Source organism: Pelobates fuscus, chromosome 4, assembly GCF_036172605.1.
Source record: "Pelobates fuscus isolate aPelFus1 chromosome 4, aPelFus1.pri, whole genome shotgun sequence".
Lineage (NCBI taxonomy): Eukaryota > Metazoa > Chordata > Amphibia > Anura > Pelobatidae > Pelobates > Pelobates fuscus.
The window spans coordinates 237,062,126-237,076,065 of record NC_086320.1 but is presented as its reverse complement, the minus strand read 5'-3'; the positions used below and the strand labels follow the sequence as shown (position 1 = coordinate 237,076,065).

The window sequence follows — 13,940 nt, the reverse complement described above, 5'->3', positions numbered from 1 at the left end:
AGACACCAGAAATAGAATGGAACAGAGGCTTCTCTATGAGAAGCTTCTGATTGGACAATTCTCTGTGAAGTTACTTAAAGTCACTTCCTGTAAACAAGGGGAGGGCATACAAAGACTGCAGTTTTGCAAGATGTTTTAGATTATACACCCAATTATTACATACATAAACACCATTTAGTACATATTCCCCCAATGAATAAAAACATGTATATTTTTGTTTTCTGGTTTTCTTATGTGGAGTGGGCCTTTACAACTGCTTGAAGCACCTTGCATCCAAAAACCATGTCCTCAGAGGTGACATTGCTCTGGTGAAATTAACTTTAATATGCAGTGGAGTTGATAAGCCAGATGATTTGTGAGCCAGATATAGTTTATTTTTTTTATACATCTGGCCAAGGATCTTTTGGAGGCCTTCAATCTGTTCTTGTGACTCAGGGAGAGAAAAAAAATATATGTTTAGACAGTCTGAATTTCCCAGTTTTTTTCCATGCAAGTAAGAAGAGTTATTTTTTATTTATTTTTTTTACAATTCTTTATTTTTGTAGTGCGGATGTTTGTTACAGGCATACACATGGTACCCCAACGGCATTCCATATGTAGGTTATGATACATTAGTTACATCAGGGTGTCGATAAGCAATGCACTTTTTTTTTTGTTTGTACAGATATCAAGGAACACATTACAGGATTCAAGATTATATTTTCACGCTTGCAGTATAAATCTAGGCTAAACTGTCGACTTCAATTTGCTAAAGATGGACGACCAAGATATTTGTGTATACAGGGAGAGTTGAGCTTGCAGACAATTAAGGCAGGTATAGAGATTTTGACACAGGTTATGCTAGTTTAGCTGGGTCACAGCCTAATAGGAAAGCTAGGCATGAGTGGTAGGCCAATATAAAGGTCATGTGCTTGGTTAGGCTATACGTTGCCTCTAAGCGGGCTGTGTTTAACTATGGATTAGCCTTAATATATTTAACTTAAACATGCTGAGCCCAGGAGCCAACTTAATCTAGCTTTTATAAAACAATCCACTGGGTATGATTTGACAACATGTAGAAGATATGGGAACAACACAGGTAGCCTGCATCCCTGTCCACTTTAAACTGCATAGCTATATCCCCAGGCTCGGTCCCTGCCCTTTTTTGTGGTAAATGAACAAGAGTATGCCAAGCTTTAGTAGGAGAGAGGAAGCAGTCTATCATGGTAATAAGGCACATTTAACTATACGACATTAGACTGGTGTCCTGTATCTGCTGAAAAGCGACAGGAGCTGCTCCCACTGAGTGCAGCTCAGACCTCGAGAGAAAGTCCCTTTGGCAGTTCATGCTCGTTCAACCCTCGGTCTGCAGAGTGTATGGCATGGAGATAATGAGTCCAACATGTGCACCGGTAAGGGGGGTGAGTGAGATTCCGTCGTGCATTTCTCCGCTGGATGTAGTCGGGTTGCTGTGTTGTCGAGTGGGTCGACAGGAGTAGCAGCTTTGCCTCTTGATGTACCGGGTGGCAGGTCCAGGCTGTTCATTGCCGCGGGAGCTGGGGATCCCCAACTGTGGGTGGGTAAGTAGCGATGGTCCCCGTTACTTTTCTCGAGAACCGAGAGTGCAGGCGGAAGGTTGCAGGTATGTTCTGTGCCGTCCTTATCATTGGTCCGCCCTGGTTTTTGCCGGTGCGGGTGTGTAGTTTGTAAGGCTCTGTGTTCTGCGCCATCTCGTATGGCCTCCGCCATCTTGGTTTTGGTGCTTGGTTATGGCTGGTCTTTGTGGCCTTGTTGCTGCGCCTGAGTTGTTTTGCGGTGATTCGGTCCTGAGGGTGGGGACCGGGATCACCCCCCCAGTCCCAAAGGGGGGGGGGGGGGTACGGGGCCGGTTCCCCGCGGGCTGACATATTGTGTAGCGATGTGTGGCAGGATAGCGGGGCGGCGGCCGTCCGCCCCGCTCACCGCCAAAATAGGCCTCCGAAATGTCAGCGAGGTATCTTCCTCCAGGGGACTGAAGCCCCGCGGGCCAGCCTCTCCCAGCCTCTCCCTGGATTCAGAGCCCTCTACCTGAGGGCCGCCGTTGCCGGTCGGTTTTAGGTCAGTAATCTTATTTTTTCAAGCTTTTTGGTCTTAGGCTGCAGGAGCTGGTCTCGCATGCGGCCATCCAGCTCGGCGGTCCGGCCCCGCCCCCCAGAAGAGTTATTTTAATGTCCAGATAGTGGAATTTATTTTCTTTTTCATTTTGTGAATTTTGATAAAAAGGTAGGCAAGATTATTTCTTGATTAATGTTCAAGGAGACCAGCTTAGGAAGAAAGAAAGGGTGTATCTTTAACACCACCTTATCCAGATGGAACTTTAGATAAGGAGGGAAAGCAAATAGAGCCTACAGTTCACCCATATGTGTAGCTCATGTAAGAGCAATCAAGAATACCGTCTTTCAGGTTAAAATCCTTAACCGACACTCCTGTAATGGTTCAAATGGAGGTTTGCAGAGGGCAGACAGCAAAAGATTAAGATCCCAATGAAGGGTAATTTCCTATATAGTAGGAAGCAAGTTGGTAACTGCTTTGAAGAACCTGGCCACCAAAGGATCCAAAGCCAACCTCTGACTGAATAAAAGCTGATAACAGAGACCTGAACTCTAAGGGAAGCCATACGTAAACCTTTTGCAAATCGTAATTAAGCAGGATACTGCACTCACACTTAGGAAACCAGGTGCTTATCAGGGCCAGGGTTGGAAAAACCCAGTTTAGTAGATAAAATAAATTAGGTCTAGGCACTCAGGATTGCTGCAGAAATTTGGGTTTATTGGGAAAAAAAAGTGCAAAGTTTCAGCCTACACAGAGGCCTTTATCAAGCCTAAGAAAGGCGTTTGTTTTTGCCGAAACGTTGAACTTTTTGTTCCAATAAACCTGCCTTTCTGCAGCAATCCTGAGTGTCTGGACAGTATACAGTCTGTCACCATTTTGGGCAGCATATCCTCCCTCTCCCACATGCAGTCATGCAAAAGTAGCCAGGCTTCATGCTGATAATTTGCATTAGTTACGCTGTGCGGAGTTTCCTCACACTCTTGAGCCCAGACCTTTGAGGGGACAGCAGCCGCATCTCCAAGGGGCCTACATACCCCCTGTGCAAGGTCTCGGGCTTAAGGCGCAATGGGATTCGGAGGCCCTCTAGTTGACTGGGCAGCACGGTGGAGGTACTCCCTGATGGGCTCCCAGCTCAGACCAGGGCCGATGGTCAGACACAAATCAGCTTTGCGTACCAGCTCAGCTGAAACATGAGGAGTACAGGGTGGAGGGTAGATGCGCTTCCAAAAGGCTTGGCATAGCTTGTCAAATCGCTCCTCAAAGACCTTCCACCAAGCTTGGATCTTTGAGTTCTGTGGTGGAGGTTGTGGCGTGGCAGCCATTTTAAACTGGTCGCTGGGCTTCAGAGTCGGCAGGAGATTTTGGCATTGAGGAGAGACATGTTTCCCCAGCAGTGACCGGGACGACACCCATCGGTCCACAGGGGGTGGGGGTGGGAGGTGAAACAGACAGGTCACTGTGCAGAGTGTGTCCAGTGTTGGGAGATCGGCTGCCTCTCCTGCACACTAGGCTGCCATTTAGAGTAGGCCGCATGTTCTGTCAGCAGAATAAGCCATGAAGCACACCTTCTAGTATCCACTCAGTACAGCGTTGATCCGCCGTGTCTACAATGCTGAATGCTGGCGTTAAAAGTAAAAAATAAGCTTCTTAATGCCGGAGCAAAACACGTCCGGCCCACCTTAGCAGTCAGGCTCCGCCCCCCCCTCATTGCCGCTCTTATAGTACAGATTGTCTTTTTCCTTAGAAAGGATAATACCACCATTAGCAAGGATAAAATCACCATTTTCTGTAGAAAGAAAAATCTTCATGAGACTGGAATCAGATGATCAGGCCTAGAAACTGAATGTTGATGATTTAGAATCCAGCCATGTTTTTCTAGCCACTTTAAAGAGGTTTGGAATCCTGAAGAAGTTGTGTTGCTATGTCTGCTTTTAATAGACAATCGTCGAGGTAAGGGTCAATGTGAACACCTTTTTCTCAAAGCTGCAGCAATAACTACTAGAACTTTTATGAAAACTTGAGAAGCAGAGAAATGGCCCAAGGGGAGACTTCTGAACAGGAAATGAACAAGTTAGCTTTTTTACCAAATTACCAAATCTTAAAAATGTTTTGCATTTATTTGCCATCGGATTGTGCAGATAGGCATCTTTTAGATCCCAAGAATTTAACTAGTCCCCTTCTTTAATGATATGTGTGGCTGAAACTATGGTCTCTGTATGAAATAAAAAAAAAAATGTTTTATTAGAAATCTTAGTTTATTTCATGTGTCCATGAGAAAGATAGTTATTACAGTGCCATACCATATTACTTAATATGATTTTTATCTATATGGTTTCTTTTTTGCATTGTGCTCAACTGAGTCTATACTGAACTTTATTCATATATTAGCACTCAGAATATGCAGATGGTAATATTTTTCGTAAAATATTTTAATTAATTATACAGTATGGATTGCATTTGTATATACGGTACATATTTCTCTCTAGGATATATATATTGCATTTGTTTGCTGTATGTGTGATATATATATATGTAACAAAAATTTATGAAAATGTCTTCAATGAAAAAAAAATATATATATATTTTTGTGTGTAATGTGAAAACTTTTTTGAGATCTAAAATATGGTCGGAATAAGCGGTCAGGGTTTTCTTTACTAAAAAGAGGCTAGAGTAAGTTCCTCTTTAGTAATCTGTAGGCTGATTTATTGATGACTATTTTCGGAACCAGGTTTAGCACTTCTATATGGGGATTTCTTGACATGATAGGAGATTAAACTGTGGAAGAAAGTAACACACTTTAAGGAGGATTGTTGAATTCTATTTAATAACCTCTTTTTTTACATGTTGTAGTATCGTGCCAATCTTCTAAAAACTCCAGTAATCATCCCCGTACGGTCTTGGCATCAAAATTTTAGTTCCTTTTGCTTTCCCACAAACATGCCTTTATCTTTGATCTTGTAATCAAAAGGCTATCTTTGGTAGCTGCGTGAACTGGACCTGTGAAAATAATCTCTAAGATGATCTGTTTTTATTGAAGAAACTCTTATTCCAATGATCCTTTTTTACTCTTCCGGCAGTACTTTATTCCCTTCGGCAATCTGGAAAGATCATCTAGTTGGGAACCAAACAGTCTCCTCTGTCATATTACATCTGCAAGCCAACCTCTCAGTTAGACCGCCCTTTTTGCTAATGTAGAAAGTGCCATAGACTAGGCTGCCAGCTTCAGGGGTTCTGAAGTAGAGTCTTTGTGATATTTTGCTTCAGTCTGATTGTATACTCTTTCGATTCTCCCATATAAATTTTTCAAGTGAGTCTAGCTATGGAAGATCGCTATGGAAGATCCTGTAATCAAGGCCTTACTCTGCGCAGTATTGATTAGAAAATGTTGTCTTAAAGTAGTTTCTGCTTTCTTGTTATGGCATCCTGCGACCCACTTGAGTCTCCAATAGGCAGAGTGGTCTCCTTACCTAAACAATGAGTATGTCCACTTTTGGGAGTTCTTCCAATTTCTTCTTATCTTCTTCCTTAATAGAAAATATACTTTTAAAGTGTTTGGTAATAAAATCCTTCTTGGAAGAATATCTCCACTCTATAAGCATGAGATATTTAAACTTAGGGTGGAACAAGAAGGATTTCATTTTTGCTAAGGTCTGGATTGTCTTGCATACACAATTAAACTTCTCTAATGAACTTATGTAAGAATTAATCAGGAAATGCTAAATCATCCGATGAAGAAGAACCTGAGAAATCAGTATGTGAGTCTAAACAATCTTCCTGCTTACGATTTTTTTTTCTTCTTCTTTCTATTTTAAGTCCCATTTAGGGGTTACAGATGACTGAGCTGCTTCCATAACTGCTTCTTTTCTCTCACCAAAAGTTTGTTGGAGACTTGACTGGAATCAAGACAGAAAAGAGGAAACCTCAACTTTTTTAGATTCTTCTGCTGCATCCTTCGAACAAATATTACAGATTTTCATTTATACCCACCCAGCATAGGCTGACTTGCAAAAATTCTTACCTTGAAAGGGCTCAGCGTGTGCTAGAGGGCTGGTGAGAGCACAACTGCAACATAGCTAACAGCACCTGACTGCCAGGTAGTTGTGGCTGGATATATAAAGCCTTCCTGTTTGAATGTGGTGCCAAAGCACCGCAAGAGAATTGCGCATGCATATAGCGCACTGCGATCTCTCGGGGAACGGATTGCAACTTGTATGTTCGTTCTACCTGAAGAGCTTTCACGCCAATTCCGGCACAGACTTGGTGAAAGTTACAGCAGAGTGGAACTCGCCTGGTGTGCGTTCTGAGCAAAGAGCCGGAAACGCACTCACAGTTACTCTCCGATCTGGCAGAGTCCTCACCGGTTGCAGCCACCATACCAATTCTGGAAAATAAAAAAGTGACCCAGACAACTTGGGCATTTGGGGGCCTTTTGAGTTAAAGACGTGGAGGACGAGGAATTATTTGTATGTTTTATTTTTCCCCATACAGTCTTTCCGTCCTATTTTGCTGCAAGAGAAGGTGATACCCTTAGTGTTGCACTACCTCTAATCTGGGGATGTGGGTCATGCCCATGCTACCCACACAAATTGAACAGAAACAAATTGCAGTTCACATATAGTATCATTACCCTGAAAATGGCTTGATCCATGGGTATAAAAACAATGTCCCCATGAAACTGGAAAACGAAATAAAGTCGAGCCAAATGGTCTAATTTGGTACACCAATGAACGGGGGATAACCCCAAAAGAGAGCTTTTTGAATGAAAGAAAGAGAAAATGGTGTACTATGGGGACTGGGATGTAGTCTAAATGCAAAGTTATGCCAGCTTACTACCAGACTGGAAGATAAATGAAAAATAAATAAATTTTATTGATTAAAATAACACAATGTGGAAAAACCTTATATATGTTAGTGTTCATGTACAATGCATTAAAAACAGGTATTCAATAAGCAGGTAAATAGTATAGACTAATGTTCACCAAAACGTATGGTGACACAATGTATAGCTATACTAGCCATAACCAATTGGCTGCGTATCGAACTGCAGTCTAACATTAGACTATGCTATTAAACTGCTTATTGCATACCTGTTTTTTAATGCATTGTACATGAACACTAACACCACTGTATATAAGGTTTTTTTCACATTGTGCTATTGTAATCAATAAAATGTATTTATTTTTCATTTACCTCCTAGTCTGGTAGTAAGCTGGCATCCCTTTGCGTTTAGACTACATCCCAGTCCCCATAGTACACCATTTTCTCTTTCTTTCATTCACAATGTCCCCATGATGCCTGGAAACCTAACTACTTGTCACCAACATAGCTGTATTACATTCACATTCTTTCCGGTAGCAACATACATCATGGTAACATAAGGTGTATTTCCAGCAAAGCACCACATCTAAAAGTAGTGGTTTATTTCATATGGGTATAGCTGGCTGGATATACTCAGATTTTGGACAGATCCATACTCTCTTTTTTGTTAGCAAGTTTATTAGTGGGTATAGGAAATTGTGTACACTACATTTTCATTTTAATGTTATTTCAGATATTTTTAGGGTTTTATCTTATATAATGTAGACTAATAAAGACTGTGTGAGTGCTTAAATTAGGAAATAAACCAGAAAAACAACTCAATAGTTTAATGAAGTATGGAAGTTCCATAACACAGATGAATGTGCCTACATGCTCTTTCATATGAGCTGAACCTAAACAGAAGTATTCCTTTCTCTTAACTAAAAATTATTACATATAGCTACACCTTAAGTACAAACACATGCAACTTGCCTCTTTGTCTCCTAAAGTTTCAAGCAAGAGAAGTAAAATTGTCTTGAAGTGTTCATCCCAAACGTTAAATGACTCTTCTCTTGTACATCTCATAAGTTCACACAATGCTGTCTTTCTCTCCTCTACACGTTCATTATGGTTCGATAGCTCTTTAAGTAACTCTCCAACTATTTCTGAATAATCCAGAGGCAGGTCAGCTGTAATAAATAAAAGTAGACAGCAAAGTAAATAGGAAATAAAATAGCATCAAACATCCAAAAAATGATTTAACAAGGAAAATGAAGTGCTACAAGATAATTTCAGTATTACCATAAGCAATTACACGTGATCATCTAGTATATTTTAAAGTAATAACACTACAACATTATAACACTTACCATTCAGCTGAGAGCACTATTTAAAGCATTTTAGGCAACGGATTTCAGATACAGTATTTACGTGTCCCAGGCTTGAAAATACCCAGAAGTTTATCTTTATTTCTAGCACACAATGAATTCCTTTTGTTAAAGCAGCACTGTCACCATCTGGGGATTTTGCATATTTTGCAAAGATGCCCCCAATGATGATATCACCGCTGGTAGACCACGAGATCCTCCATAGAGGCAGATGATATCTATGCAGCTGTCACTGATGATGGCTTGGAGATGGACACTATTGACGGAAATAGCTCCGCCCATTGTCTACAAGTGCAGGTGTCGAAAAAATACTGCAAGTATTCCTTACTGTGTCTCAGTATATTATTTGACTGAGCTGGAATTTAAGTGAACATGGTGAGTATTTTTATCTTTAAGAAATACTAATTTTGCAATGGAGAGCCACAGCTTTAAACATTTGATTAAAAAACAATCAAATACACTTTCGAGCAATCTACAAATTCTGAGATACAAAATTGACATGAAAAACAATTGTAACATCTATGAAAACTATTTTATTGTTTTGTAAATGTAAACAAAATAAAAAAGTAAGACCACATACGTAAATGAAAAAATATATAAAATGAAGTGGACAAACAAAATTGCATCAGAGCCTTTTTTACATTGTGGATATAAAAAGTGTTAGATAAAATCTTTTGACACAGAACCAAAGTTAAACACCACTAAAGACATGATACATCCTGTAACTCCGAGGGTTAAACAACAACATCTTGCAGAAAGCATTTAATGTTTAGACAACAAAACATGTTTTAACCAAAAACATTCCAAAGCATCATTTACACAGCAGTAGGTTCTGTGTAAGACATTTTTCTTCTACATAAATGATGGAAAATCTACGTAATTACTTTTGGCAGGTTATATTGGGAATGACACATTTCCAATGTAAACAAATACATTTGTGTAACATGTAACTAAAAATCATTTAAATTTAACTATCACTTCCTCAGAAATGATAGTTCCCTTTCCTAACACAGACACTATCTACACACACACACACATATATATATATATATATACACACATATATACATATGCACACACACACACTATGTAACAAGTGCTGAATGTCTATATTTAAAAAGATTAGCAGCATGTTACAACATTCTTAGATATTACAACATTATGTTGAATCCCTAAATATTGTGTCACCATGCACCTGAAGAAAAAAATGCTCCTCAACACTCTTACTGTCAAACTGTGTATCAGTTTTATGTGTCTTAGCATTGTGTTCTTCAAATCAGCATAAAATAGTCATTGGAAAAAAGTTAACTTGTAATGTATTAAACGTACCTTCCGGAAACTGCTCTGCATCATCATCAAACATAGCCTCTTTCAAAGCAGATTTGTTATAGGCACCTAGATTATCTGAATAATTGCCTGGGTTGTAGTCTCGTGACCTTTGGGTCAGACGTGAGGGCATGGTGTTGAGAAGTGAAGTTTTATTATCAAGAGCTGTCCGACCAGTATCTAGAAAATCACCAGTCCCTCTCAATTCACCTAACCCAGAACCACTGCAAACCTTGAAGGGAACAATAAATACTCATGAATTCATTAAGCAGTACAACATGGTCTATTTATTTTTCAGTATGTAATACCGCCCCTGTCTGTAAATTGATACATCTATGGGTTATCCTTTGTTACATAAATTATCTACGCATGAATGCATCAAATCCACTTCCAGATATTTACTAGCAATATGTCAATATATATTACACATAAAATAATAATTAAAATAAATGCTATTACAAAATGTGAACCACTGGTGTTCGGAATAATTACATTAAAATGGTTAACAATAGATCAATATACAGTAAACACACTGTTGACAAAAATAATGTTGATGGAACGTTCATTTAAATTTCTAATACATTACTTACTGAATCTACATCATCTTTCCTGGCATCCCGCTTAACAGGCTCATTCATATCTTCCTGACTTTTGAAGCTAAAGTTCTGAATGGCTTCTGTAACACCACGCAAAGAACTATAAATATCTTCTGAGTTCATGTTTTCTGTATCATAGTCAAAAGCACTGTAATGGACAGAAAAGTGATATGTACATTTATACATAAACAATGGCATCGCATCATACAAGTTGCTTAATAAGTGTATACTTATTGAGGGCTATTCAGAATGCCGGAAATTTGGGGAAGTGTAAATTTTAGGAAAAACATAGCGCAATTTGTAGTAAATTAACTAATCTGTAAAAAAAACAAAAAACTAAAAAACCTTTTCATTAGAGAAGGCATGCAAAGAAAAATTCATTTAAACCTAAAATAGATTTCGCTGTGACACAACCTGCCACTGAACAATAACCCAACTCCAAAAAAAAAAAAAAGAATGTATAAAATTGGAAAAAGTAAAAAATGCTAGTGAGAAACACATGCATGCATAAAGAAAAAAATATAACAGATCCACAATTTCACAAAGGCTCTTGTCACATACGGTTGACCTTTTTAAATAAATAATTACTCCTCGTATATGGAAAGTACATGCACCTGGCCAGGAAAATACGAAGCATGATGGGATGATGGATAAAATATAAAGCTGGGGGCAAGCCGCAAATAAAGAAGACAGTGGAATGAGAAGGGTGATAAGAGTGTAGTGATAAAACTTCAGAGCCAGGCCACACCAGGTTAAAGGACCACTCTAGGCACCCAGACCACTTCAGCTTAATGAAGTGGTCTGGGTGCCAGGTCCTTCTAGGGTTAACCCATTTTTTCATAAACATAGCAGTTTCAGAGAAACTGCTATGTTTGTGAATGGATTAAGCCTTCCCCTATTTCCTTTAGTGGCTGTCTCATTGACAGCCGCTAGAGGCGCTTGCATGATTCTCACTGTGAAAATCACAGTGAGAGCACGCAAGCGTCCATCGGAAAGCATTATGAATGCTTTCCTATGTGACCGGCTGAATGCGCGCGCAGCTCTTGCCGCGCGTGCGCATTCAGCCGATGGGGAGGAGAATCGGAGGAGGAGAGCTCTCCGCCCACCGCTGGAAAAAGGTAAGTTTTAAACACTTTCCCCTTTCCAGAGCCGGGCGGGAGGGGGTCCCTGAGGGTGGGGGCACCCTCAGGGCACTCTAGTGCCAGGAAAACGAGTATGTTTTCCTGGCACTAGAGTGGTCCTTTAAATAGAAGTAATAAAGCTGGAATAAGAAGAGGAATCTAAGAAAGAAAAAAAAAAACTAGTGTAGCTCAAGTATAATATTGCTAGTAACAAAAAGTAACTAAAAGGTATTTTAGAAATACAGCTGTGGTAAGAAAGGAAATATAAAAATATTCAACCTTGGCCTAACACATTCTGCTCTCTTATGTGTGGTGTTGCTTTCAGTTCTGACACACCTATAATCAGGGATACTCTCATACTACATATAAACTATCCTTTTACATACTTGACACAGTTACTTCAGCCATATACAATTCATCTAGCATTTCTGCTGTCCTCTTAATATAATGACAAACATTTTATATAAAATAACAGTTTGTCTTCTAAATGAATTACAATGATATAATTCTATAAAAAATACTGTTTTAAAATGTGAATGCTTCATGTACAATCTTGACGCTGTATCTACTGCGTGAGAAATTTTCTGTGGCTGAGACTGTGCTTGACATATGTGTTGTATTTTACATTCACAATAAAAATATTTAGTGGTAGGTTTTACTATTTAGATGCACACAACAATTTTTTTTTAATATTGCACAACAGTGCAGTCACCCACAACCATGTGTGCTCTATTATTATTGTTTTTCAGCGTTAAAACATACTCATTCCTGTCTCATTTGAGTTTCTGCCTTTTATCTAGAAGCAGCAAGGTGAATTGTAAATGTAGGAAAGTGGTTTGCCTTGACAGGTAGGGGAGTTTACACTTTTATGGACAATTTCACCTCCCTTTGTTCTATGTATTAGAGTTGATGAATGCTAGTCATAGTCAAAGCTGCTGCCCAGGAGTGGTGGGACTCTGAGTACAGTGCTTATTTGTGTGTGTTTTTATAAAACTAATAAGAATGTATTTCTCAAAAGAATTGTGGACTAGTCAATATTTGACAATGCAGCCGTCAAAGATTTTAACTTTTAACAAATGATGTCCTGCAAGCACACAAGAGTAAAGACAAGAGGAGAGAGAGGAGGCTGTCTCTAGATAGTGTGTAAGAAAATAATTAAAAAAATATATGGTTTAATAAAGAAATGCTAAAGACACACACAATGACTGACGAAGTTGCTAGTCACTACTGTCTCAGTAATGGATACCTGAGGCAGACACGGTGGCTGCAACTAGACAAACTACGTGAAGGTGGGTACAAACGGGAAGACAATAGACAAAACGTAAATGGACAGAGACAGGGCAAGAACCACACTCCAATAGTAAACCACAAAAACGTTGTGACCCATATACTATGTATTTTAATCACTACTATATACATCACCCGTATTGCTGATCCACTATGCCATAAACTTAACCAATTGGCAAATAGTATGAGGGACCTCTCCTTATTTAGATCTGTGTCCCTGCACTGAGGGGAACTATTATATATATCTTCCACTATCTAAGATTATCGTCACCATCAAGTGTTATCATTCAGGGTACATTACCCCCAAATTCTGAGGATGTACCATTCCCCCCTTCCCTACCTAATCAGCATTACTCTGGGTGTTACTGTTAGAACATATTAGTTGAACATTACGGGGCAGCATTTAGTCAGCGCAGTCTGACTTGAAATGACTGCGTTCAGCCACCGTACCTCTCACTACTGACAATGACGTCACACTCTTTGGTCCAATAAGGAAAATAGGCGGCTTATTTAAACTCGCCTCAACCGGGAAGCCGGTTCCCCCTGAAGAGCCTGTGTTTGGTGAAACGCGCGTCGGGGCTCGATAATCGATCCGGTGTTACCAACTCTATAAGATTGTTCGTGTGACCTTACACGCTAATCTTCACAGTACCTTAGCTACTAGCGCTCGGTTACACCGAGGATCATTGGACTCTGACCATAGGTTCCAGTCAGCATCCTAGTTTGTTTATCTCCACGGTTAGAGCTAGGTGCCCACGAAGGCACAGCTTAGAATAGCCGCTAATAGGAAGCAGAGCTTTGCTAACCATTTAGGTGCCCACGAAGGCACAGGATATCTCTGGTTAACTTGTTGATTATTTAGGTGCTTATCATAGGCACAGTTTAGAACAGCCGATTTCAGGTAGCACAGCTCTGCTAACCACGTAGGTGCCCACGAAGGCACAGGATTTCTCTGCTACATTCACTCCGACCATTATTTAGGTGCTTATGTAGGCACAGTATATCTAAGCACTACCATAGCCTTACGAGAAGCTAGGTGCCCTTGAAGGCACAGATGAGGATATCAGTGCAGATTATACTGGAACCACTAGCACCCAGGTTGGATACTTTTATACAGACATAGGATTTCTCCGCTACATTTACTCCGACCGTTATTTAGGTGCTTATGTAGGCACAGTATATCTAGTACTACCATAGCCTTACCAGAAGCTATGTGCCCTTGAAGGCACAGATCAAGATATCAGTACAGATTATACTGTAACCACTAGCACCTAGGTTGGATACTTTTATACAGACACAATTCTTCGTTATATGTACTTCACTAAATTGATACTAGGATGCGGACCTATTACTAT

The 13,940-nt window shown here is 39.8% G+C and overlaps 1 protein-coding gene across 38 annotated transcripts in view; it reads right to left on the bottom strand.

Annotated features, from left to right (window-relative positions):
- Positions 1-13,940, bottom strand: part of CLASP2 (cytoplasmic linker associated protein 2) — a 266,936-nt gene that overhangs the window by 14,122 nt on the left and 238,874 nt on the right. For all 38 annotated transcript variants that reach the window (XM_063451964.1, XM_063451965.1, XM_063451983.1 and 35 more), the window contains 3 exons: positions 10,172-10,325; positions 9,585-9,813; positions 7,861-8,057 (listed from right to left, as the gene is read on the bottom strand). In XM_063451964.1, coding sequence (XP_063308034.1) covers positions 7,861-8,057; positions 9,585-9,813; positions 10,172-10,325 — 580 coding nt within the window. The remainder of the gene's footprint in view (positions 1-7,860; positions 8,058-9,584; positions 9,814-10,171; positions 10,326-13,940) is intronic.